The 26,870-nt window shown below is 33.3% G+C and overlaps 3 protein-coding genes across 3 annotated transcripts; 2 read left to right on the top strand and 1 right to left on the bottom strand.

Annotated features, from left to right (window-relative positions):
• The first annotated feature begins 1,472 nt into the window (after window positions 1-1,472).
• On the top strand, window positions 1,473-2,741 carry LOC139867066 (small ribosomal subunit protein eS7-like). The gene is made up of 5 exons (XM_071855391.1): window positions 1,473-1,570; window positions 1,652-1,725; window positions 1,817-1,940; window positions 2,093-2,275; window positions 2,455-2,741. Exons 1-5 carry the CDS (start codon window positions 1,496-1,498, stop codon window positions 2,572-2,574), a joined length of 576 nt encoding a protein of 191 aa, XP_071711492.1. The 5' UTR covers window positions 1,473-1,495; the 3' UTR covers window positions 2,575-2,741.
• Window positions 2,742-3,876: 1,135 nt separating this feature from the next.
• Window positions 3,877-7,770, top strand: LOC139866248 (HIPL1 protein-like). The gene is made up of 7 exons (XM_071854433.1): window positions 3,877-4,093; window positions 4,209-4,366; window positions 4,813-5,589; window positions 5,819-6,032; window positions 6,146-6,324; window positions 6,569-6,810; window positions 7,267-7,770. Exons 1-7 carry the CDS (start codon window positions 3,988-3,990, stop codon window positions 7,658-7,660), a joined length of 2,070 nt encoding a protein of 689 aa, XP_071710534.1. The 5' UTR covers window positions 3,877-3,987; the 3' UTR covers window positions 7,661-7,770.
• Window positions 7,771-8,394: 624 nt separating this feature from the next.
• Window positions 8,395-12,526, bottom strand: LOC139865805 (hydroxyproline O-galactosyltransferase GALT6). Its single transcript, XM_071853904.1, has 6 exons — window positions 11,386-12,526; window positions 10,625-10,857; window positions 10,152-10,442; window positions 9,927-10,055; window positions 9,060-9,233; window positions 8,395-8,962 (listed from the first exon to the last, which is right to left on the bottom strand). The coding sequence occupies exons 1-6, from the start codon at window positions 12,248-12,250 to the stop codon at window positions 8,645-8,647; spliced, it is 2,010 nt and encodes a 669-aa protein (XP_071710005.1). The 5' UTR covers window positions 12,251-12,526; the 3' UTR covers window positions 8,395-8,644.
• Between the last annotated feature and the right edge of the window lie 14,344 nt (window positions 12,527-26,870).

Here is a 26,870-nt window from a genome sequence, read left to right as displayed (position 1 = left end):
TTTTGTAATTTAACTAGAAAAAAATTCGATCGCGGGTTGCTGCGGTTTTGTTCAACGCGCGGTTGAAATTGGTTATATGTTGTTTGGTACCTAATATATTTAGTAGGTTGGGTTGTTTGTTGAACATGTATGTATATGTATGAAATACAGCCTGAAATATTAGTGTTTTTTTAACGATGTCCGTTTCGCGTATAGTTAGTCTCGTTGTGTTCGTAAAATTATTTTGAGTTGAATGGTGGTCTCGGAAAAATTTAACTCGCACCGAGCGAGAATATAGGGCCCGTTATTTAGTGTTTTTTTAACGATGTCCGTTTCGCGTATAGTTAGTCGCATTGTGTTCATCAGATTTTTTTAGAGTTGAACGGTGGTCTCGAAAAAATTTAACTCACACCGAACGAGAAGATCGGGCCCGTTAAAAATTCGGGTGGAATTAGTTTCTTTTATTTTAATAAAATTATTTTATTACCCCCGGAAAAGTGAAAACTTAAGGGGGCGTTGTGTAAAGTAAGCCGAAGATGAGGGACCGGTTGTAGTGTGAACGCAAACTAAAAACCACAATTCGATATAACTGAAAGGACGAATCTTGCCATGTTTTTTAGTATATAGGGAGGTATAACTGAAAATATATAGGGATAATAATAATAATAATTAGCATTGTGGACTTGTTATAACATTGGACATAGCGGCCCATTCATAAGAAAAGGCCGGCCCATAATATCAGCCCAATTGTATAACCCTAGAAATTAAATTAGGGCACTACAAAATCCTTTCTTGTTTATAGATTTTGTGCAATTACAGCAGCTGCAAGCTTCTTCTTCTCCCGAACTGAACTCCAAGCTGTTTAGGGTTTCCTCCGTGAGGATCCACCTTCAATCACCGTAAGTTTACATTCATTCATCTCAATTTATATTATTTCTGTCTATATCGTTTACTTTAAACCCTAATTTCAATGTATTACTGTACACCGTAGACCTAATTTATGAAATTCCATTTCGATTTATACGCTCTGACAGTTGTGTATTAGTCAGTTATTTGTGGTTGCGTTAGATTGTTTTGAGCTTGAATGTTTATATAGATGGTTATATAATGTATCTATTGTTTTGGAGCCTCGAGTGAAGGATGGTTGAGCCTTAAAAGCTTGGTTCTTCTCATAGCGCTCCGTACATGTATTGCCTTACTGATTTGAAAATGAAATATCTGTATTTATTTTCACTGATTTGTTTCTAGGGCATATATATGTTAGTTTTGCACTTTGAATTTGAGTTCTATTAATAATTGTTAATAACATTTGTGTATATAGTTATTTTATTTTGTTTCTAGGGCATATGTATATGTATGTTAGTCTTACACTCTTGAGTTAGTGTTAGTGAACCGTATAAATTTATGGAAACTGATTATAATAGATGAACAAGTTAACATATGTTAATGGCAAGTTGACAATTACTGTAATTGTTATATATAATAATGAATGCTATTTGCTGACTAGATCATCAACATGTATTCCTCAATGAAGAAGATCCAAAAGGAAAAGGATGTTGAACCCACCGAGTTTGAACAGAATGTTGCTCAGGTCATTTGTTAATGTCGTTGTCATAATAGTGTAACGATTGTGTATTGTGTTGTTGTCGTTCATTGAATAGTTTTATTGCAGGCTTTGTTTGACTTGGAGAACACACACCAAGAGCTCAAGAGTGACTTGAAGGACTTGTTTATTAACTCTGCAAGGTAAGAATATGCATTGCTGTTTTGTTTAAGTTATTAGTTATTACTGCATTTTACTTCATCATGTTGGTAAACGTTTCATGATTCTTTGCAGTCAAATTGAAGTCTCTGGAAACCGAAAGGCAGTTGTGATTCATGTTCCTTATAGATTAAGGAAGGGGTTTCGCAAGATTCATACTAAGCTTGTTAGGGAGCTTGAGAAGAAGTTCAGTGGAAAGGTATTTTTTAAATAGTTAATACATGTCATTTTTCTTTTACTTAAGCTTCATCACTCTTGTGTGTTTGTATGATAAAAGGAAGTCATTTACGGTGATGATTTGTGAATTGTGTTTGTCATACAAGTATACGACTTGCTTTGTATTGCTGACAGGATGTTGTGGTCATCGCCACCAGACGTATTGTTAGGCCACCAAAGAAAGGTTCTGCAGCCCAAAGACCTCGATCTCGTACCCTAACAGCTGTGCATGATGCCATGCTGGAAGATGTTGTGTACCCCGCTGAGATTGCAGGAAAACGTGTTCGATACAGACTTGATGGCTCCAAAATCATCAAGGTATTGACACAGTTCATTATGTTTATGGGCTTTTAGCATATATATTTTTAATTACAACGTCAATCCCTTTAGCAATGTTGCTGTACATACATATATTATCTTTATCTATGCTTAATTCCATGAATATTATTATTATTATTACGGAGTGTGTTCTAATTAGATAATTGGATTCTATGCAGATCTATTTGGACCCAAAGACTCGTAATGATACCGAGTACAAGCTAGAGACATTCAGCGGAGTTTACAGGAAGCTTTCTGGTAAAGACGTTGTCTTCGAGTACCCTATGACAGAAGCTTAAGATGTGTTTAAGTAGCTAGGTTTTTGAGTCAGGTTGCTTTACATTTTGTCATGAATGAATATTGACAAGTCTTGTTTCTACTTTCTGAAATTTTGGCTTATACTATATTAGTCTTCTCTTATTTGATCCTTGACTATTTATTCTTATTTGGTGTTCAGTTGAGTTCATGTTTGTTTGCAAACCTAGTTTCTTTGTGTTAATTATATTATTACTAGCTGCTACTCTAGTAAACACGGTTACTTGATTTCAAGTTTTTAATCAATTTGTTTTGCAATAATTTATATCTAAAACTATTAATTAATTGGTAGTTTATAAGTGAGGTTTTATGGGGTTTACTTGGTCATACCACACACGTAGTTGGAAGGTAGTTGTATTCACATACTAATATAACTGCTGTTAGTGGTTAATTAGTCTCAAAGTAGTCCGCCAACTCTTTATATTCATGCTTTCACGTTTTAGCATTTTTAGCTGCCCTTTTTTTGCTAAAATAATAATATAATATTTTAAACCTTCAGAAATCATTTCTCATGCAATGTTAGTATGTTACGGTGTTTCTATCTAAATATTGAATATATTCAATGTTTGGTATTTTTTTAAAAGTGTAAAGTAATACTCTATAGAACAATAAATGTATTTTAGGACATAGGACATATAATATGTGACTTTTATTATAATGACAATTTTCTCCAAGAAATTATTTTCATAGGAGTCACAAAGTCGATCTCCTATAAATTAAATTAAATTAAATCATATTCAAAGCTAAGCTTTTTCTTTATGAATAATGTCTCTTTCAACAAGTTGAATATTGCCGTTTTTTTTTTTTTTTATATAATTTTCTCTATGATATTATATTCAATTTCAATTTTGTTAATAAATTATTTAATAATAATAAATTGCCAGTTGGAATATCATATACGGAGTATGTCATCTAAATACAAACTTTTAATTATTAGCACAAACCTTACCCTTTAGCACTACAATCAAGGCTGGACAGGAAACGCAACAAAAAAACAACCAAGATCCCAATAATCCATTGTTTTTACTTGAAATAAACACTATCCAATTGAAAATTATTAAAACAAATTTAACTCAGTTAAAAAATTGTCAAAATTAGTCTCATTTATCATTTATACCACTGTTTTAAAAACTTGTGAGTAATACACCAACGGCCAAATATATAATTGAATCAAGATCAAGAAATATTGGTACCATACCAACTACCCAACATAATTTTAAAGTCAAGAATTAATTGCAAAAGTCAACTACAAACACTCCCTACATGATTTCAATACATGATGCCATCACAATCTCATCTCTATCTTACTACTAGTTTCTTCAAATATCACAAGTCAAATAGCTCATTAAGCTTCCATCAAGAACATGATAAAGTCGTAGCCTTAATTTATTTTATCCATGGCTTTTACACATATCATGATGATGAACGTCATCTTCTGTTTTATAACTTTATGTCACCTTGTAATCAATCCTGCTCATTCACTTCCATTATGTACTGATTCAAGTAAGTAACTTTATCAAAATACCTGCAAATCCATTTCAAATTTAACACTTTTAGGTGTTTTTTTTTAGTGATTTTACTTTAGTTATTGCAAAATCTTGAACTTTTAATGCAACAGGAGCACCACTTCCTCCCAAGACTCCATTGGCTTTCTGCAAGTATAATGGCAGTTCATGTTGTGATTCTATCGAAGATTTGAATATAAAAAAGCAGTTTGAATCAATGAGTGTGTCTCAACCTGCTTGTGCTTCGATTCTCAAATCTATCCTTTGTTCGGTATGAACAATGAACACATATATTTTCTTGTGTATTAGTTTATAATTATAATCAAGATTCCATTTTGCTGTCCAAAAAATGTATCAAATTTTTAAAGTTTTGGTTTTTATATCAAGATTTGGATTAAAGTTGTTTCCCTAAACTTAAAAACAACAAACATGTTCAAATATATGATTTTTCTAAGAAATCTTTCATCAAAAAACATAAAAACAATTTTCTAGTTTGTAAGTACACTTTTAATTGTAGAAACTTCATTTTATAGTTATCTACAGTTTATCTTGCTAAATATAAAAAACTTTTTAACTTTTGCAAACTGGAAAGCAGAGAACATTTGAACATGTTGTCAAATTTTCACTAGTTTTTGGTAATTGAAAAACACCACCCATTTAAATCTTTTGCAAATAAATGCATTTAATTCTTAAATGTTTCATTTTTTTTTTCTTCAGAAATGTGGCCCATTTTCAGCAGAACTTTTCACTATCAAGAGTGTTACAAGACAAGTTCCTGTGCTATGCAACTCAACTGATTCATCAAATTCTGGAAAGAGTTATTGTGAAACAGTTTGGGATACATGTCAAAATGTATCCATAACAAATTCACCATTGTTACAAGCTCAAACTTCAACTCCATCAAATAAAACCACCAAACTAACTGATATCTATCAATCAAGATCTGATTTTTGCAACGTAATCGGTGGGCCCCCGAGTCAAGATTCCGTTTGTTTCAACGGTCAAAAAGCGAACCTAAACGTCACTACAAACAGCACAAAATCTTCCCCAGGTAGCATATGTTTAGAGAAGATCGCAAACGGTTCGTACCTAGATATGGTGCCTCACACAGATGGGTCAAACCGCGCGTTTTTTTCCAACCAAAAAGGACAGATCTGGTTGGCTACAATTCCAGAAATTGGGTCTGGACGCGAGTTGCAACTTGATGAGTCAAACCCGTTTCTTGATCTGACTGATGAGGTTCATTTTGATACTCAGTTTGGGTTGATGTCTATAGCGTTGCACCCGAACTTTGCACAAAACGGGCGGTTCTTTGCTTCGTTTAACTGCGATAAGTCCACTTCTTCAAGCTGTGCAGGAAGATGCGCGTGTAATTCCGACGTCAACTGTGATCCTTCGAAGCTAAGTCCCGATAGTGCAGCTCAACCGTGCCAGTATCAAACTGTGGTGGCCGAATACACCGTTAACGGGACATCATCATCACGCGCGTCTGTAGTAAGTTAAAGAATAGACACACTCATAAATCATAAAGTTGCAACTGTTGTTTTTATATGAAAAACTTTCGTATACAAAAAGTCTATTTTTTACTTATTGAACAGGGTCCAATAAAATTAACAGGACGACCCTGAGTTAACTAACACGTTAAAAGAGAATATTCGTTATTTTTCGATTTTCTTTGTGAATGAACGGTTAATAAATTCTCGGTTTTACATTTTTCGATCAGATTCCAACTGCTTCTCCGGTGGAGGTGCGCAGGATCTTCACGATGGGTCTACCGTTCACAACTCACCATGGCGGGCAAATTCTTTTTGGACCGAATGACGGATACTTGTACTTGATGATGGGCGACGGTGGTGCAGGTGACCCGTACAATTTCGCACAGAACAAGAACTCGTTGCTCGGCAAGATAATGAGATTTGATGTTGATAATACACCCAGTAAGTTGAACAGTAATACTATTTGGGTCATATAACTCAAGTTTGACTTCAAGAGTCAAACGGTACTATTTGGGTCATACTACAAATCATCATATATTAAACTTTCGATCCAGGTGAAGCGGATATTACACGACTAGGGCTATGGGGTAACTATACCATCCCGAGCGACAACCCATACACCGAAGATAAGGATTTGCTTCCCGAAATATGGGCTCTAGGATTGAGCAACCCGTGGCGTTGCAGTTTCGACTCAGAAAGACCGTCTTATTTCATGTGTGCAGATGTTGGCCAGGTATATATATTCTCCTATAAAACGTTACAACGTTTTTTCATGTTCGGGTTATCGGGAAAGCGAGTATTCCGATCCATACTCTACTGTACGAGGCCCAACTAGATTACTCTGTGGCTCACAAGATTCGAACTTGAAACCTCTTGCAACGATATTTGGGTCCCAACCACTGGGCTATCTTGGGATTACAAAAAAACGTTTCTTGATAATTTATTGGAAAATTTTTGTTTTTGTTTTGTTTTGCTAGAATGTATACGAAGAGGTGGATACAATTACGAAAGGTGGGAACTATGGGTGGCGCGTCTATGAAGGACCCAACGTTTACGTTCCTGATCAAAGTCCTGGTGGAAACACATCTGCAGCCTCCATAAATCCGATCTTTCCGGTAATGGGATACAAACACTCGGATGTAAACAAGAACGAAGGGTCTGCTTCTATCGCTGGAGGGTTCTTCTATCGATCCGCAACTGATCCGTGCTTGTACGGAAGGTATACCACTTAAAATCCCTCTTTCCATTAAAATTTTGAAAATACAGTTTTATATCATTCAAACTGTACACAAATTCAGCATGGAAAAATGAACTGTTTATCTACCATACACACCAGACATGCCTTGATTAACAAATGACTAGTCAGTTTGGTGACTAACCGGTCCCGTTTTGCTAAAAACGTCTAATTACCCTGTCAATGCTAAAAAAAAGGCTAAAAGTCACATCAAAGTTGAGGTTCGTCAAATATCGGTCAAAATTTTACTAAAAGTCAAAGATAGTCGACGTCCGACTAGTCCCCGACTCGACTGACTAGTCATTTCAAAGTTCCCACTGACTCATCTCCGTCTCACGACTTTTCCAACCTTGAAAGTACTTACAGTCTTAATGATTTGCATAGCATGAAGGCCCTCATTGATGACCGCCTATAAAACAGTTATTTTCTTTTGATTTGCAGTTACTTGTACGGTGATCTATACGCGCACAATATATGGGCAGGTGTCGAAACGCCCGAAAACAGTGGGAATTTTACAACCAGCGGTATTTCGTTCGGCTGTGCTAAAGATTCGCCTGTACCGTGTACCTTAGTTCCAGGAAGTGAACTTCCTGCCTTGGGTTACCTTTTTTCGTTTGCGCAAGATAACAACAAAGACATACATCTATTAACTAGCAGTGGTGTATATAGAATCGTTCCTCCAAGTCGTTGTGGGTATACTTGTGCGCTTGAAAGCATAACCCCGGGTTCAACCGTGGGCCCCGGTTCCCCTCCTCCGTCGAGTGCAACAATGTTGAACAATTCATACAAGAGTCTAGTGTTGTTTTTCTTACTTTCCCTTGGCTTCAGCTACTAAACCGAGTGTTACACTGTATTGTACTATTAAAGTAAAGTATCTCATTTTTTACGGTCTGTATTCATATTTACTGTAATACTATGACTACGATATAAAGGTCCAAAAATGTTCTAAAGTTAGTTTATTTGATAACAATATGTATACTAGTACTCAAGGCTGCAAAACTCATAATTACTCGACGAATACTCAACGAGAACTCGGTTTTTTGGAGAGCTCCGAGCCGAGTAATCAAACTCCATCAAACTTTGTCAAAATTCTATTAAACTCGGCCAAAACTCATGATTACTTGAAAACTCAGTCAAAACTAGACCAAACCTCGTAAAATCGGTCAAAATCCGTCAAAAACTCGGCCAAAACTCGAGATTACTCGGATAATTGATCAAAATTCAGTCAAAACTCGACCAAAACACTAGATTACTCGTAAAATCATTCAAAATCCGTCAACATCGATCAAAACTCGTTCAAATTCGCCCTAAACTCAAGATTACTCGAATAATCGGTAAAACTCGACCAAAACTATAGATTACTCATAAAATTGGTCAACATCTGTCAAATGTCAAAATTGATCAAAACTCGGTCAAAATGGGTCAACATTCGAGTACTTCCCAAGTTGCCCAGTACTCCTTAAAAATTCCCGACCGAGTACTCTCCAAGTAGCGAGATTCACAATCTTGCTAGTACTAAACATGAAAATTAATAGCAGTAAGATGAAAGAAGAATCAAAGAAGGGGAAATATGCACTTTAGATTAAAATCCAACAAAATCTTGCTATTTTGTTTTCAAGTTTTACGGTAAATTACAAACGACCCAAGATTTCGTCGTGCCAAAACTTCCCCAAGCACATGTATATAACAACCCATCTAAGAAAGACAGGGCGAAAAGAAACAAAATAATCAAAGAATCCCAAAAGGACCTTTTTCATAATCGGGCCCACGCTCTCTGATGTCATCATCATCATCCTCATCATAAAAAAACAACAAAACGTCATCTCATGTTACAACATTGCGGTCGGCCATGAAGCTGTAACTTGTTCCACATGCATAACATTTGTCTCGGAGATTGATAATGCGCCGTATAATAATCTTCAATACAACCAAACTGACAGAATTTTAAACTGTGAACGTATTCGACCCGTTTCGTCGCGTTAAATTGCTCGACCCACATTCCCATACTAACATCTTCCATCTTGAACAGTTTCAGCATATGCTTTTCGAATTTCTTTGCGATAAACTCCGCCACATCGGATGATAATATGTAGCCCGGACCATTTGCATACGGCGGGTAATCTTCTTCTGGCCATTCCTAGAAATGTGCAAAAAAAACAGGTTTTAATGTGTATATGTGATACAAATGTGTGCGTATAAAAAGTATTAAAAATGGTATGATAGTTGTACTGTACCTCGTATGTCACAGACCATTTACCATATCGTAGGGGTTTATGATAATAATTGATATTTCCTACGTACAAGCTCTTTTTATTGCCTATTTTTTTCGCTTCGTTAAGCACAGCATCAACTCTAACAAACGTATCGTCATCACATTTCATGATGTACTTTGCAGATGCCGTATGAACCTGTATTAACATATCATCCAAATATAATTACTAACCTCTCGGCATTAAAAATAATACTCCGTAGTACACTAATAATAAAGGTTGTAAAAGTCGCGAGTCGGAATGAGTCGGTCGGGACCTTGGAGGGACGAGTCGGTCATTGACCAATGTTGACTTTTATTAAAAATATAAATCATGTTTATATATTACATATGAATATACCAAAACACATTTATTACCCAACCTCGCCCGACTCAGCCCGTTTGAAAGACTTTGACCCAACTTTTTATCATTGACCGACTTTTAAGGAGTTTTTGGGCGATTCAGTCGGGATCTTGGAGGTACGAGTCGGGCATTAACATTGACTTTTATTAATAAACAAATTATAAATAAACATAGTTATATGACACAATCAAATCTTAAAATATAAGATTTTTTTACCAAACTTTGACCGACTCAGACACAACTCGGCCCGACTTTGGCCAGTTGACCGACTTTAAAGCGTTTTTGGGAGGGTGGAAACCGACGCGTCAACCGACTTGGCCAACTTTTACAACGGTGATAATAATACAATATACAATAATATATACATATATATATATATATATATATATATATATATATATATATATATATATATATATATATATATATATATATATATATATATATATATATTTGGCTATAATATATAATAATAAGTTAATAACTCACCCCATATTCACATATTGCAATGGTTTTCAAAACCACAAGGTCATAATTATCCATGTAAGGCACAATAACGATGTCCCCGAAAAAATCCGCTTCTTTCTTTAACTCAACGTTCACTTCCTTTCTCGCATGCTAACGAATCAACAAAAAACATATTGCATAACATCAGATTCCAAAACTTAATAATTAAAAACTCGAAACAACCCGTAATTCAAATTCTTTACTTACCAATGCAACAAAGAAACGAGCCACAACATGCGAAGATTTAATAAGATTATGCTGCATCCACGATTTCCTGACAGCCATACGTTCAGCAAAATGATTCCCTGCTGACAAAATGCCAATAAACATATCAATGGGCCCGTCTGGAATAGGCGGGGCCCGCCATTTTTCCGACATTTCCAGGTGTCGTTGAGGTGCAAAGCTAGGATGCGTTGACGGTAACGAAGCAGCGTATACAGCGTTCACGTCAATGTCTCCGTTTAAAGCTAAACCTGTAGCATCCTCTAATGCAAAACCCTAAACACATTAACAGATTATTACTTACTAGCAACTTTACTATCAGACCCATTTCAAAAGTAGGACCCGTTTACAAATTTGACCCATGACCCATTTCGACCCAAAACCGTTTTGACCTGTTTCCCAAACAGACCCGACCCGTTTTCCAGGTATAGTTGAAAGAAGGAAAATTGTATACTTACTGTTCGATAAGGAAACGATGTAATGTGTCTTCCATCAACGTTAACATGATAACCTTCTAACCCTGCACTAAGAGTTAAAACAAATAGTTTCCCTTCAGCAAACGGGTACGGCCAATCAAACGTGACTTTTTTGGTTCGACCGATTAGCCTGTTCAACCACCAGCTCGATTTTGAGACTTCCGTATGGTCATCATCATCACGGATCCATTTCTCACATTTCACCTGACCGTCAACTATAAATAAAAACAAAAACAAAAATTATGATAATTACCTAAGCAACCTCTAATTATGGGAGAAAACAACTAAACTATTGCGTAAAAGGTTGACTAATAGAAGTGTTTTATGTCAAAAGTGTAAACAAATAAGTCAAGTTTCATATACTTTTATTAAAGTTACAGTTATCTATTACTCCGTATTATCAATGAAATCATGCTAAATTGCAATTTAAAAGTGGTGATTCCTTTCTAATTAACAATCACAAAGGGCATAAATCAATATCAATGCTTTCAAACTCATGTCCAAATCATATAAACAAACCTATGAAGCCAAACCAATATAGACATATACAATTGTGTGAATAGTTGAAAAAAGAGCTTGTTTTAAGACAAAAGTCCAAATAAGCTGGCCAATTCCCATCACCAATCGCAAAGAACAACAAATCAATAAGAACTTTAGCAAACTAAAATCTAAATCAAATACAAAACTTATGCAACGAATCGTTGAAATGAACAAATATCGAAAACTAAAATTAGACATCATACCAGTTTCTTCATCAGCCTTTGATTTCCATCCTTCGCATCTATGAGCAGATCCCCATTGCATTCTATAACAAGTATTCTGTTCAATTACAGGTTTACCACTCCAATCACCTTTTAACCTAGGATTAAAATGCAAAATCCTTGGTGGGTCCTCACCATCAACAGTTTTTAAACCCTGTAACTCCATCATAAACTGTGAAACCATCAAATATTGACCCGATTTCAACAACGAAATCTTCGGGTCCTGCTCAGGATGAGCCTCTCTAGGCCTACCCACAAGTGTTATATGTGATCCTAATGTCATCCCACATGGAAGCACAATTATGCTTCCTTTTTCTCGAAAAACAGAACCCGATAAAGTTATCGAATTCGGACAACTCTCTTTTGTTCGATTTCGGGTTTTTGTTGGTAAACTAAGTTTACCAGATTCAAGTTCTTCCCAATATTTTTTCCCAACTGAAAATGCTTCAGTTGCAGACTTTTGAATTCCACCAAACCCATCTTTTGGTTCACCATTTAAACTGTTTACATCAAAATTCAAGCTTGATAAAGCTTTAAACTCGATAATTTTACGAAAATGCCCTGAATTTGATGGGGTTTTAGCAACAATTTGTGGGTCATCTATAGGGCGAATTGGGGCGTTTTTATCTTGTAATTCTTCTTCACTATCTAAAGCAAAGGGCTTTTTTGTAAATCTATCAGTAAAGAAAAAACTACTACTGGAATCATCTTCTTGACTTACAATTCTAGATACAAATGGTATCTCTAAACCGACCATAACCAAATACAAAAACCCTAAACAGATCAAGAACTGAATCGATCTTTTTTGCTTTATCAACATCATTAACTCCACTTTACTTGGCTTCATATTTAATTTCTTGAAATACCCAGAAAGAAATCAGCCAAGAAAACAAACACCCACAAGTTTAAAAGCCCTAACGGTCAAATGGGTCCCCCTAATCATGAACAAAAATTCAAAAAGATTCAAACTTTTTCATGATTTCGATGATATCAAACCAACCCAGTATCTAAAAACTGAAGATGAATGAAACCCAGAGAGAGAATTTTAATAAAATGAGAGGAGATTACCCCACGGACGCGTTTTAGATGGTTGAGTTCTAGAGAGAGAAAGTGTATGTGTGTGTTATTGTGAGAGAGAGAGAGAGAAAAGGTGGATGGTTATGAAGTAGGAAAAGCCTTAACACAGAGTCGGTCGCCTGCCTGGAACAAACAAAAATATTTGCATTTCATATTCTTTCTCCATCAATTCAAAAGATTCAGTTTTTACTTTTTCCCATTACTCCATTACTTAACTTTTTCTTAAACATTAATAAATTAATAAATAAATTATATTCCAATTAAATTAAATATTTTAATTTATTTATATTTTTTTTTTTCAAAAAAGACAATTCAACTTTTATAACCGAATATAAATTCATTAAAAAGACGAGAAACCCATAAACGTACAAACAATCAAACTTCCGAGCTAAACAAACGATACAACTAAAAAAACTAAAAGAAAACTCACAACACTAACGAATCAAACAAATGACCAAGTTTACAACGAAGCAAAAACAAATCAAGCAAAGCAAAACCAAAACACGCTACAACTAGAGAGAGTACAATCTAATCGACATACAAAAAGATTACAAACCATCTATATCGAACACAAAGCGAAACTAAATAACCCGAACTTAAATATCTTTAATGAATTCATCAAATTTATTTATAGTTTCTCCTTTTCTCTCCCTCTTAGTTAATTACTCCATTTAAATCTGAAATATTACTTTTTAATCTATCTTAAATTATTATTCATGCTAATAATAAATAAGATTACAAATATATATATATATATATATATATATATATATATATATATATATATATATATATATATATATATATATATATATAAGTTTAATTACAACTTTTAACTTATACATAGAAAAATAAAGTGAAAATTTAAAAGGTAAAAATACAATATAAATAAAAATTACAGTGTATTATTGAGTAATATGAGTTTTGTTGTAGATTGTGTTATAATATATAGATATATATATATAAATGGATAGTCAATTATTGATACACAAAAGTAATATTATTGTATTACCTAAACTTGTGATATTTTTGCTATAAATAGCCATGAATGCAAGCATTAAACTTGCATCATTTTCTCACACTTACAAAGTGTTTCTTTCTTTCTCTCCATTATCATCTTTGTTCTTACACTTCATTATTAGCATTCTTAATCAAGAATCAAACCACTAAAGGTAGTTATAAGCCTACTGAATTATAACACGTTATCAGCACGATAATCTTAATACTAATTATGGTTGGCTCTGCCACCTAAATGATATATGGTCGGTTATACCACCTGAATAATATATGGTCGACACTGTCGTCTAATTATCATTTATGTTACTAACATTTATATGGCCGACACTGTCGCCTAATTATCATTTATGTTTACTAATATTTATATTTATGTTATATAACATTTATTAATGATTGCTTACATATGGTCGACACTGTCACCTACTTATCATTTATGTTATATTAAATTTATGTTTAATGTTTATATACTTATGAATATAAATTGACTCTAATTTATCATGTTGTTTGTTTTAATTTTTAATAATAGAAAATGTCGAATTTGGAAAAGCTTAAATTTACTCCTTTAGAATCAACGGGAAACAACTACATGCCATGGGTTATAAAAGTAAAAATGCATCTTAAATCAATGGGCATTCTTGAAACCATAAATGAAAACAACACTTGTTCTGAAAAAGAACAAGCAACGGCATGTTGCTTTATTCATCAACATATTGATGAATGCTTACAAAATAATTATGTGACTGTAGAAGATCCCCATGTTTTATGGGAAGGTCTCAAAAGCAGATTCAATAATCAAAGAGAAATTTTACTTCCAGCTGCTATGGATCAATGGAGAACATTAAGGTTCCAAGACTTTAAGAAAGTAAATGAATACAGCTCAGCTCTGTATAATACAGTCTCACAACTTAAATTCTGTGGACATGAAATAAGTGATGCAGACATGTTGGAGAAAACTTTCTCCACAATGAATGCTGCCAACATCACAGTGCAAAGAAATTTGAGAATGCTAAAGTTCAACACATATCCTGAACTTAATTCATATCTCTTGGTTGCAGAGCAAAATGATGAGCTATTAATGAAAAATCAGCAATCCCGTCCTACTGGTACACTTGCAATCCCTGAAGCGAATACTGCAAATAATTATAAACAGGGACAAGGACGCGGGCAAGATCGTGGTTATAATAACCATCGCCATCATCATGCCAAAAGCCATAACTATGGTAGAAACCATCCTTATGGTAATGGGAATGGGCGTGGACGTGGCCGTGGTCGTGGCCGTGGTGGTCAAAGAAATAATAATCCACGAAAATATAAATATCAACCACAAAACAAGCCCACTAAACAAGATGTTGAAGAAAATTCTTCTAAAAATTCTGAAGAATCTTGTTACAGATGTGGTAGAATGGGCCACTGGGCTAATACTTGCCGAACATCTAAACATCTTGTTAAGATGTATCAGGATTCGCTGAAAGGTAAAGAAAAGGAAGTAAATTTTGTGGATAATATTGATCCAACAGTCACTGAGCAACCATCTGATTTATATGAAGATTTCTTGAATTAAATTAATATGTTTCTTTTATAAATAAAACGATTTAACCTTTGTCATCATGTTTTTCTCAAATGTTTCAGTTCTATATGTTTTATCAAATGTTCCAGTTCTATGTTTGATGTTTCAATTCTATGTATGTCAAATGTTTCAGTTTTATCTATTTGTGTGTAATAAACATTTTGTGTAACATTTATATACTTAATGTTTGTTTCTTATATATGAAGTTTAATATGAATTCTGCTGGAACACAACATCAATCAAGTAGTGGAGATCTCTGTATAGCAGATAGTGGTACTACACACACTATACTTAAATCTGAAAAATATTTCATTGATTTGAAACCAACGGAAGGAACTATACATACAATATCAGGTGCTGCTAACTTGATAGAAGGGATAGGAAAGGCAAAATTCATATTACCAAACGGTACAACATTTTTAATTAATAATGCCTTATTCTCTCCTAAGTCAAGCAGAAATTTATTGAGTTTTTCTGACATATACCTTAATGGATATGATTATCAGTCAGTAACGGCAGAAAATGAGAAATATTTAAGTATCACTAACAAGAATCACGTGATTGAAAAACTGCCAAGACTTAATTATGGATTACATTATACACATATAAATGTACCAGAAGCACATATGGTGATTAAAGAAAAGTATATTGATCCTGGTGTATTTAATTTATGGCATAACAGATTGGGCCATCCAGGATCAACAATGATGAAAAGAATTATTGAATGTACACATGGACATCCACTGAAGGATAGAAAAATCCTTCATGATACAATGGTTCCATGTATATCTTGCTCTCTTGGAAAAATGATAACTAGACCCTCACCACTTAAGGTTGAGAAAGAATCACCAATGTTTCTTGAAAGAATTCAAGGTGATATTTGTGGACCAATTCATCCACCATGTGGACCATTTAGATATTTCATGGTCCTAATAGACGCATCTAGTAGATGGTCACATGTTTGTCTGTTATCAAGCCGTAATGTGGCATTTGCAAAATTTCTTGCCGAAATTATTAAATTGAGAGCACATTTTCCTGATTACATCATTAAAAAGGTGAGACTTGATAATGCTGGTGAGTTTACATCTCAAGCATTTAATGACTATTGCATGTCTATAGGAATTGTTGTTGAACATTCTGTTGCTCATGTGCATACACAAAATGGTTTAGCCGAGTCACTGATTAAACGTTTACAGTTAATCGCTAGACCATTGATAATGAGAACAAAACTCCCTGTATCTATATGGGGTCATGTAATTTTACATGCTGCTGCATTGATTCGCATCAGACCGAGTGCAAGTCATAAATATTCCCCCTACAACTTGCTTTTGGTCAAGAGCCAAATATTTCCCACCTTAGAACATTTGGTTGTGCAGTGTATGTTCCAATTGCGCCACCACAACGTACAAAAATGGGTCCTCAAAGAAGGTTGGGAATATATGTTGGATATGAAACATCTTCAATTATAAGGTATATTGAACCTATGACAGGAGATATTTTTACAGCACGTTTTGCTGATTGTCATTTTAATGAAACATTGTTTCCTAGATTAGGGGGAGAAATAAAAAATAAAGAAAATGATGTTTCATGGTGTGAACCTCAATTAAAATATCTTGATCCTCGCACAAAAGAATGCGAGACAGAAGTTCAAAAGATAATGCATATACAAGAACTTGCAAATCAATTGCCTGATGCATTTACAGATACAAAAAGGGTGACAAAATCATATATACCAGCAGTAAATACTCCAGCTCGAATTGAAATTCCAAAAGCTGGCAATAATGTCACTCTTGAGTCTTTGCCACGCCAGAAACGTGGGAGGCCAATTGGTTCAAAAGATAAAAATCCTCGAAAAAGAAAATCAGCTGATAATGAGGTAAAAGAAAGTGTTCAAGAAGAACCACAAATCAGTACTCCTACTGCAGAGGAGATTGATGATGTCAATACAGAAATTGCAATCAATTATGCACATTCAAAAATATTATGGAACCGAAATGAAATGAAAAATCTTGATGAGAAATTTTCATTTAATGTTGCATATGACATCATGAATAATGATGATGATCCAGAACCAACATTTATGGTTGAATGTCAAAATAGACATGATTGGGCTAAATGAAAAGAAGCAATACGAGCTGAATTAGAATCACTCAATAAAAGAAAAGTTTTCGGATCCATCGTTCTCACTCCTAAAGATGTGAAACCTATAGGATACAGATGGATTTTTGTCCGAAAAAGAAATGAGAAAAATGAAGTTACAAGGTATAAAGCTAGACTTGTAGCTCAAGGTTTTTCTCAAAGACCGGGAATTGATTATGAAGAAACTTATTCCCCTGTTATGGATGCAATTACTTTTAGATACTTAATCAGCCTGACAGTTTCTAAAAATTTAGAAATGCATCTCATGGATGTTGTTACTGCTTATCTATATGGATCACTTGATAGTGATATATATATGAAGATACCTGAAGGATTTAAGGTATCAGAAGCATCAAATGCAAAACCCAAAGAAATGTATTCGATTAAATTACAAAGATCTTTATATGGGTTAAAACAATCGGGACGTATGTGGTATAACCGATTAAGTGATTACTTGATAAGCAAAGGGTATACAAATAACCTTACTTGCCCCTGTGTTTTCATTAAGAAAACAACATCTGGATATGTGATCATAGCTGTTTATGTTGATGATCTTCACATCATAGGTACAAATAAAGAGATCCATGAAGCCATTCAACTTCTAAAGAAAGAATTTGAAATGAAAGATCTCGGAAAAATCAAGTATTGCCTTGGTTTACAAATTGAGCATATGCCTAATGGTTTACTTGTACATCAAACAACATATACTGAAAAGATTTTGAAACGTTTCAATATGGACAAGGCAAAACCATTAAGTACTCCTATGGTTGTTAGATCACTCAATGTTGAAGCTGATCCATTTCGTCCATGTGAAGATCATGAAGATATTCTTGGACCAGAAGTACCATATCTCAGTGCAATTGGAGCTCTTATGTATCTTACAAATTGTACAAGACCTGACATTTCTTTTGCAGTTAATTTGTTGACAAGGTTCAGCTCTGCTCCTACCAAAAGACACTGGAATGGGATCAAACACATATTTCGATACCTTCGAGGAACTACTGATTTAGGATTATTTTATTCTAACGAATCAAAACAAGATTTGGTTGGTTATGCAGATGCAGGTTATTTATCTGATCCACATAAAGCTAAATCTCAAACTGGATATGTATTCCTAAATGGAGGTACTGCAATATCATGGCGTTCTCAAAAACAAACACTTGTTGCTACATCATCAAATCATGCCGAAGTGATTGCATTACATGAAGCTACTCGGGAATGTTTTTGGTTGAGATCAATGACACAAATCATTACTGATTCTTGTGGACTAGAACGCGATAAAAGTCCAACAATTATCTATGAAGATAATGCAGCTTGCATAGCACAGATGAAAGAAGGGTATATCAAAAGTGACCGAACAAAACACATACCTCCTAGATTCTTCTCATACACTCAAAATCTCATTAAGGACAACGAGATTGAAATGAGATATGTTCAATCCAGCAAAAACTCTGCTGATCTTTTCACGAAAGCACTTCCAACTGCTATTTTCAGAACACACGTTCATAACATTGGCATGAGACATGTTCAAAAGATGTAACAACTGAAGCGATGTCTACTTGAGGGGGAGTCAACTCCATGCTGCACTCTTTTTCCCTTAGCTAAAGTTTTTTTCCCACTGGGTTTTCTTTAGCAAGGTTTTTAACGAGGCAGTAACTTACAGTTGATCTTCAACAAACAAAATTGCTATCCAAGGGGGAGTGTTATAATATATAGATATATATATATAAATGGATAGTCAATTATTGATACACAAAAGTAATATTATTGTATTACCTAAACTTGTGATATTTTTGCTATAAATAGCCATGAATGCAAGCATTAAACTTGCACCATTTTCTCACACTTACAAAGTGTTTCTTTCTTTCTCTCCATTATCATCTTTGTTCTTACACTTCATTATTAGCATTCTTAATCAAGAATCAAACCACTAAAGGTAGTTATAAGCCTACTGAATTATAACAGATTGGACATTTATTATTATGGAGTGTACTTTAGAATACACATTTGACTTATATTCAACCAGGTCATTCACTATCTTTAACTAATTTAAGAGAACTTCTCTTTTTCACATCACCTTTTTTCATATCAGTACAAAAAACGTTAACATTCTCTTAACTAATCTCTCTCTATCTTATAAACCAACTCAAACTTTAATTCATTTCAAATTATTATTTAAATATAATAAATAAATTAAAATAACACTTAACTAAATTAATAAAAAAACATTACATTAAATTTTAAAAACGATTACATAAAAAAATAATAGTTTACAAAAAAAATTCAAAACATAACAAAAAACGATTAGATAAACTATCGGTAAAGAAATTAATTGGTGTTGTATCCCTCTTCATCACTAGTCTTCAGAAGGTCGGCAAATATGTGCTTACGGTACAACGTAATTCGTTCCGAGCGAATCACAACTTTCCCGATAATTTCATAGCATTTTTTTGTTGTTGTAAGAAAACGGAGTTCTTTTCAATCTTCATCATAATACGCAAACTCCAATGGCTCGAAATCAACCCTTTGTAGTAACAAATCGAACAAAGTGGCTAAATTATTGTAAGGATTATAGGACCCAAACAATAAGATTAATCACCAACTTCGACAAACGAAAGACAATAAAACAAGAAAATTAAAGAACACGAGATTTAACGTGGTTATATGTAATCGAATGTCGATTACTTTAATCCACGGACCAACTAGAGAGATTTTATTGATATAATTCGTAGATACAACTGAGGGTTACATTAGGATGCTTTATATAGGCCAAAACACCTTGGAGAACAAGAAAAACATAAATTTGGAAACTTCTCGCCAGACGAAGCCGCGCCGCGCCATTGGTGCCCGCGCTGCGCCTCAAAGGCTAAACTCCAGACAGTCGTTTTCAAAAAACTGATGCTCTGTTTCAAGTGCTAAGCCGCGTCGCGCCTTCCAAGGCCGCGGCGCGCCTCCCCTGTGTTTTGATATTATTCACATCCAACAATCTCCCACTTGAAGATAGTCAAAATCATGACTCACATTTTGTCAACCCATCATACCAACCTAACCAAGATCGCCAAAACACCCTTTACCGCCAAACTCCATTTGAGACACGCACACTCTTATCACATACGCCGGATAAGCAGACTTTCGATACAAGGTCTTCAACACTTCTTGTTAGAATCGAATCATCATCTCTCTATCTCCCTAGTCGGTCACCACCTTCTCATTAGTTCATGAGAAGACCCGTTGAAGCTATGCAAAACTTCAACTTGTCCATTGACACCACCTTAGTAAGCATATCTGCGGGATTCTTCATACCAAGGACTTTTTCCAACATCAAAGTACCATCTTCAATACGTTCTCGAATAAAATGATACCTCAAATCAATGTGTTTCGTGCAATTATGAAACACCGGATTCTTCGCGAGATTAATTGCACTTTGGTTGTCACAATATAAGACGCAATTGTCTTGTCTTTCCCCCAACTCACACAAGAAGTTCTTCAACCAAACAAGCTCTTTAGAAGCTTCCGCAATAGTCATATACTCAGCCTCGGTAGTCGAAAAAGCAACACTCCTTTGTAGTCTAGACATCCAACTAACCGCCGTCTTACCAACCATGAACACATATCCCGTAGTACTCTTATCCGAATCACCAAATCCACCCAAATTTGCATCCGCATAACCTCTAAGTATAACATTGCTTTTAGTGAAACACAATCCCATACTAGAAGTACCTTTCAAATAACGGAGCAACCATTTGAACGCTTCCCAATGCTCCTTCCCCGGATTAGACATATAACGGCTTACAACTCCCAATGCATGAGCTATATTCGGTCTCGTACAAACCATGGCATACATAATACTTTCCACGGCCGATCTATACGGAACCTTTTCCATCTCCGCTTTGTCTTCTTCCGTTTTAGGTGATTGATTCTTCGATAACTTTATCGCGCTACCCAAATGCATAGTACGAGCCTTTGCTTTATCAACATTAAACTTTTTTACTACTTTCTCAATATATTTGGATTGAGATAAGTATAGAACACCTTTAGCACGATCACGCACAATACTCATTCCAAGTATTTGCTTAGCACTACCAAGATCCTTCATCTCGAACTCTTTTGAAAGCATACCTTTCAACTTATTGATCTCGAACATGTCCGAACTCGCAAGCAACATGTCATCAACATATAACAATAAGATTATGTAAGAAGACTTGAATTTCTTCAAGCAACAACAATGGTCCGCTTCACATTTTACAAAATCAACCTTCTTCATAAACTCATCAAATCTCAAGTACCATTGCCGAGGTGCTTGTTTCAATCCATACAAACTTTTCTTTAACATACAAACCCACTTCTCTTTACCCTTTACCTCAAAGCCCTCGGGTTGCCTCATGTAGATCTCCTCATCAAGATCCCCATGTAAGAATGCGGTCTTCACATCTAGTTGTTGTAGATGTAAGTCCTCGGATGCGACCAACGCAAGCACCAAACGAATAGTAGTCATCTTCACCACCGGTGAAAATATCTCTTGGTAATCAACCCCTTTCCTTTGTTGAAACCCTTTAACCACTAACCGTGCTTTGTACCTCTTCTTTCCATCCACCTCATTCTTTATTGTATACACCCTTTGCAACGCCTTTTTATCATGAGGTAATTTCACTAGTGACCAAGTCTTGTTCTTCTCAAGTGACCCCATCTCTTCTTTCATAGCAAGCTCCTATTGTATGGATTCTTTGGACTTTATTGCTTCAAAGTAACTTTCGGGTTCACCATTCTTGGTATAGAGCAAGTAGTTTGTTGATGGAGAATACCTAGGATTAGGTTTGGGCACTCTAGTCGAGCGTCTAAGTATAAGAGTAACCGGTATGGTTGGACCGGTTTCATTAGCCTCCTTATCACTAGAACTCGCACTATGTTTGGAATTATTACCGCTATCCGAACCATCTCCATCATTGTCAAGATCCGACCCATCACCATTAATCGGCAATTCATTATTTCCCGAACTCCACTAGAACCCGCAAGATCATCAAGAGAAATATCATCAAGAATAACATGATCTGGTTTTTGACTCCCCATTTTCGGTTTGCCATAGACCGAATCTTCATCAAAGATAACATCACGCGATCGAATAACCTTTCTAGCTTCATTATCCCAACAACGATAGCCCATCTCATCCGAACCGTAACCAATGAACGTACACTTCTTTGACTTAGCTTCAAGTTTATCTTTATCAATATGTTTGGTCTTCACATAAACATTACTCCCAAAGATTCTAAGATGATCATAACTAACCTTTTTACCTAGCCATTCTTCTTCAGGAATTCGGAAACCCAATGGTGTTGAGGGTCCCCTATTAATCAAATAAGTCGCCATACTAACCGCATCCGCCCAAAGCATCTTAGGCAAACCGGCATGTAGTCTCATACTCCTAGCCCTTTCATTTAACGTACGATTCATAAGTTGGGAGACCCCATTGTGTTGCGGTGTTTCTGGTACCGTTTTCAACATTCTAATACCGAACTTTGCACAATGGTCTTTAAACTCAAGACTACCATATTCTCCTCCATTGTCCGACCTTAAGCACTTGACCTTTAAATTGGTCTCATTCTCAACCATAGCTTTCCACTTCACAAAAGTATCAAAAACTTCGGATTTAGCTTTAAGAAAATAAACCCATACCTTTCGAGTGGCGTCTTCAATGAAGGTGACATAATAACGAGAACCTCGATGTGATTCTACATTCGTTGGTCCAAAAACGTCCGTATGAACTAGCTCCAATTTCTTCAACTTTGGTGAATTCCCCGATTTAACAAAAGTTACCTTCTTTTGCTTCCCATAAGTATATGGTTCGCAAAACCCTAGCTCTATCTTTTTCAAATCTGGAATCCTCCCACTCGAACTAAGAACCTTCATACCCTTCTCACCCATATGCCCGAGTCTTCGGTGCCATAGAGTAGAACTAGCCCAAACGTCAATCGTAGCAATCACTCTATCTTCTTCAAACACCTCAACCATATAAAGAGTTCCCCTTTTATGTCCACGAGCTACAACATTACTACCCTTAATCACCTCCCATTGGCGATTCTTGAAAGTAACCTCATTACCTTCTTCATCTAATTGACCAATAGAGATTAACTTCCTCTTTAACTTAGGAATAAACCTCACGTTCTTCAAAGTCCAATTAGAACCAAGAGTAGTCTTCAATACAACATCTCATATACCTTTAATCTCGAGACTTTTTGTAACGACCCGCCAAAATCGCTATTGACGCAATACGTTATTCATTGATTTCATAGTGAGATTTTGACCTCTACATGATATATTTTGTAAACATTGCATTCTTTTGAAAAGACACACCATAAATGAATATCAAATTCCAAGGTTTTTGACATCTGATGCTTTCTACATATAGACAATCACTGTAAATAATAGTTTACAATAATACATCCGTTGACAATGCAGTCAAAATATGATACATGCTGATGATTTTGTGAATGCAAAGTTTTCTCGAATAAAGCATGTATGACTCCATGCACATAGCTTGTATAACGTATAAGCAAACATCGGAAGACTTCTAGGAACCTGAGAATAAACATGCTTAAAAGTGTCAACACAAAGGTTGGTGAGTTCATAGTTTTCATATTGCGCATACTTTGTATATAAAGGTGGATCACAAGATTTCAGTTATTTCATCCAAAATGTTTATCAAAATATTCTATGAAATTGAGCACCTTGGTAACTAAACTTAATGTGACGACCCGGAAATTTCTGACCAAATTTAAAACTTAATCTTATATGGTTTCGACACAATAAGAAAATTCTGTAATGTTGAGTCTCGAAAACTTTGGAACAGTTTACATGAATGCATTTACCCTTTGACTATTCCCGACGATTCACGAACCTTTAATTGTAATCAGAAGTGTAAATATAAATAATTATAGATGTAAAAATTATATTAAATATATTAATGAACTATTAAGTAATTTAGTTATTATGAATGATAACTTTAAATAACTAAAGCTTGATATTTTAAATATATAGATAACTTTAAATAACTAAAGCTTGATATTTTAAATATATAGAGTATATTGTATATAAATGATTCAAACATAATTTGCCAACGTTATTAAAATAATAAATATATAAGATTATACTTTGAGGATAATTGTTTAATATATATAATTAATTATCTACTTAACATTTAAAACATAATTGTATATATATAGTAATGTATATATATATGTATGTATATATATATATATATATATATATATATATATATATATATATATAAATCTATATCTATATATGATTTATAATCAAGATAATATTGTAATATATAAAATGTATAAACATTAAATATTCAATGAATGTTATCATATAATATATTATGTATTATTAAATATTACATAAACTAATAAATTGCATATTAATATATTAAATGTGGTTATAAGGTAAAAATATAGTTGATATACTAATAGTATTATTATTACTTCATTATTATTATTAATAATAATATTAATGTTAATATTAATATTAGTATTATTAATATTACTAGATATGAGATTTGATGCATATAATGTATTAAAAGTTCTACCATTTTGTTTAATAATATCATTATCATTACTTTATCACTTTACACACTATTATTAAGTATTATAAGTGTTATTAAAATTATACTAAGAAATTGTTACATGTAATTTATTATATTATTATTAGTATTATATTTATTTACATTATTATTATTTTCATCATTTATATTATTATTATTGCTATTATTATTAAATATTAATTGTATTATTAATATTAACTTATTATTATAATTAATATATTTTTTTATAATTATTAAACATAATTTATATATAAACAGATTAAAATACGTAATAATATATCACTGTCATATTTTCTTCCTTTCTGTTATTCTTGTGACACCATTGTTGACTAATTATCAATACAAGACAACACCTAATCATTTAGATGCTACCTCAACCCTCCAATCACTGAGATAATTTCTCTGCTTGCTACTATTCGAGTGTATTAAACAGAAAAATCAAAGAAAGAAAAAAAAAGGTAATTCGTATATCTCTGTTTGAACTCAACCTGCAAAACTTTAAATTTGAACGAACTTGAAAAATTTAAAAATGCAGTTAGATCAGAATCCATCTAGCAAACTATCTGCAAAATATCATATCTCAATTCTTCATATCAAGGTAGAATTTTGAAGTCAAAGTTTGTGAATTAAAAAGTTAAACGGTTCATTTTTCATGAAATTCGATTTTGTTTTAGAGTTTTTGGATCAATTGATGATTGAAATAGATTCTAAGAATGATTTGAAACTTAATTTATGTTGTAACAATTGTCCAAAAAGTTCTAGAAATCAAAATCATTTTTTTTTTCTTTTTGATGCGACCGTAGCTGAAGCACTTTTCCTTTTATTTTTTTTATTTTTCTTTCCATGTTTGTTAAATTAAGATCGATTACTAGTTATTCCAGCCTAAAATTTAAAATCCTAAATCGAATGGTAAACTGATTGTATTTGTTTATGGGTTTTCTGTCGATTGGGTTAGAAAGGAAAGTGATGAGAAGATAGAAACGGTTATATCTAAATGGGAAGGATTTATATCACGAAAACAGGGAACAGAGGAGTGGTCGAGGGTGTTGGTTTATTAGCGGGAGGTCACGGGTTCAATTCCGGTCTTAGACAATTTTTTTTAGAAACCCAGTTTTGAGGTAGTTTTTCATCAAATTATTATTATTATTATTATTATTATTATTATTATTATTATTATTATTATTATTATTATTATTATTATTATTATTATTATTATTATTGTTATCATTATTATTGTTATTATTTATTTATGTTATTATTACTAATTATTACTAGAATTATAATTATTATTATTACCATGATTAAAAGTAATATGAACATTATTATTATTATTATTATTATTATTATTATTATTATTATTATTATTATTATTATTATTATTATTATTATTATTATTAACTTTATTAATGTATTTATTATTATAAATTTTGTCATTTATGTATTAGTTATCATTTATCATTATTATCATTATGATTATAATTATAATTAGGAATATAGTTATTATTATTATTATATTTATCAAACGACCAATATATGTATTGTCATTATTATGAAGACATAAATACCATAACTAATGTTATTATCAATTTATTAATAAGTAACATCATTAAATATTATTAATGTTATTATTAGTATTATTAATTAATATAAGTATTATTATGATTAGGATTATTATTATTATTAATATCATTTAAGGAACCACTACTGAAATTATTATTAGTACTAAAAAGGTTATTTTTATAGTTATTAATAATATCCCTAGTATTGCTGTTATCATTAATACTAGAAGTATCATTATTATAATCTATAATTTTATTAAAATTAATAGTATCATTATATTATGTATTATTAAAATTATCATCTTATATAAAATTTGCACTATTATTATTATAATCAAATCTAATAGTATTACCCATATCTTAATATTTTCATTAAATTAACTAACGAATGATATTCATATAACAATATATTTAATACACATAAATAAACTATAATAATATCTTAATTACTAGAATATATAAAATGAATATATAATGAAATATATAAGTTATTGATATAAACATT

Source organism: Rutidosis leptorrhynchoides, chromosome 9, assembly GCF_046630445.1.
Source record: "Rutidosis leptorrhynchoides isolate AG116_Rl617_1_P2 chromosome 9, CSIRO_AGI_Rlap_v1, whole genome shotgun sequence".
NCBI classification, from domain to species: Eukaryota; Viridiplantae; Streptophyta; class Magnoliopsida; order Asterales; family Asteraceae; genus Rutidosis; species Rutidosis leptorrhynchoides.
Note: the sequence above shows the minus strand (reverse complement) of the source record. Positions and strands in the feature narration are given on the sequence as shown.

Excerpts from the sequence above, each read along its gene's own strand:
- LOC139867066 (XM_071855391.1), top strand. The coding sequence starts at position 1,496 with ATGTATTCCTCAATGAAGAAGATCCAAAAGGAAAAGGATGTTGAACCC. Across the intron at positions 1,941-2,092 it reads AGAAGAAGTTCAGTGGAAAG|GATGTTGTGGTCATCGCCAC; the intron begins GTATTTTTTAAA and ends TATTGCTGACAG. Across the intron at positions 2,276-2,454 it reads ATGGCTCCAAAATCATCAAG|ATCTATTTGGACCCAAAGAC; the intron begins GTATTGACACAG and ends GATTCTATGCAG.
- LOC139866248 (XM_071854433.1), top strand. The coding sequence starts at position 3,988 with ATGGCTTTTACACATATCATGATGATGAACGTCATCTTCTGTTTTATA. Across the intron at positions 4,094-4,208 it reads TCCATTATGTACTGATTCAA|GAGCACCACTTCCTCCCAAG; the intron begins GTAAGTAACTTT and ends TTAATGCAACAG. Across the intron at positions 5,590-5,818 it reads CATCATCACGCGCGTCTGTA|ATTCCAACTGCTTCTCCGGT; the intron begins GTAAGTTAAAGA and ends TTTTTCGATCAG.
- LOC139865805 (XM_071853904.1), bottom strand. The coding sequence starts at position 12,250 with ATGAAGCCAAGTAAAGTGGAGTTAATGATGTTGATAAAGCAAAAAAGA. Across the intron at positions 10,056-10,151 it reads CTCGTTTCTTTGTTGCATTG|CATGCGAGAAAGGAAGTGAA; the intron begins GTAAGTAAAGAA and ends TTGATTCGTTAG. Across the intron at positions 8,963-9,059 it reads AATGGTCTGTGACATACGAG|GAATGGCCAGAAGAAGATTA; the intron begins GTACAGTACAAC and ends GCACATTTCTAG.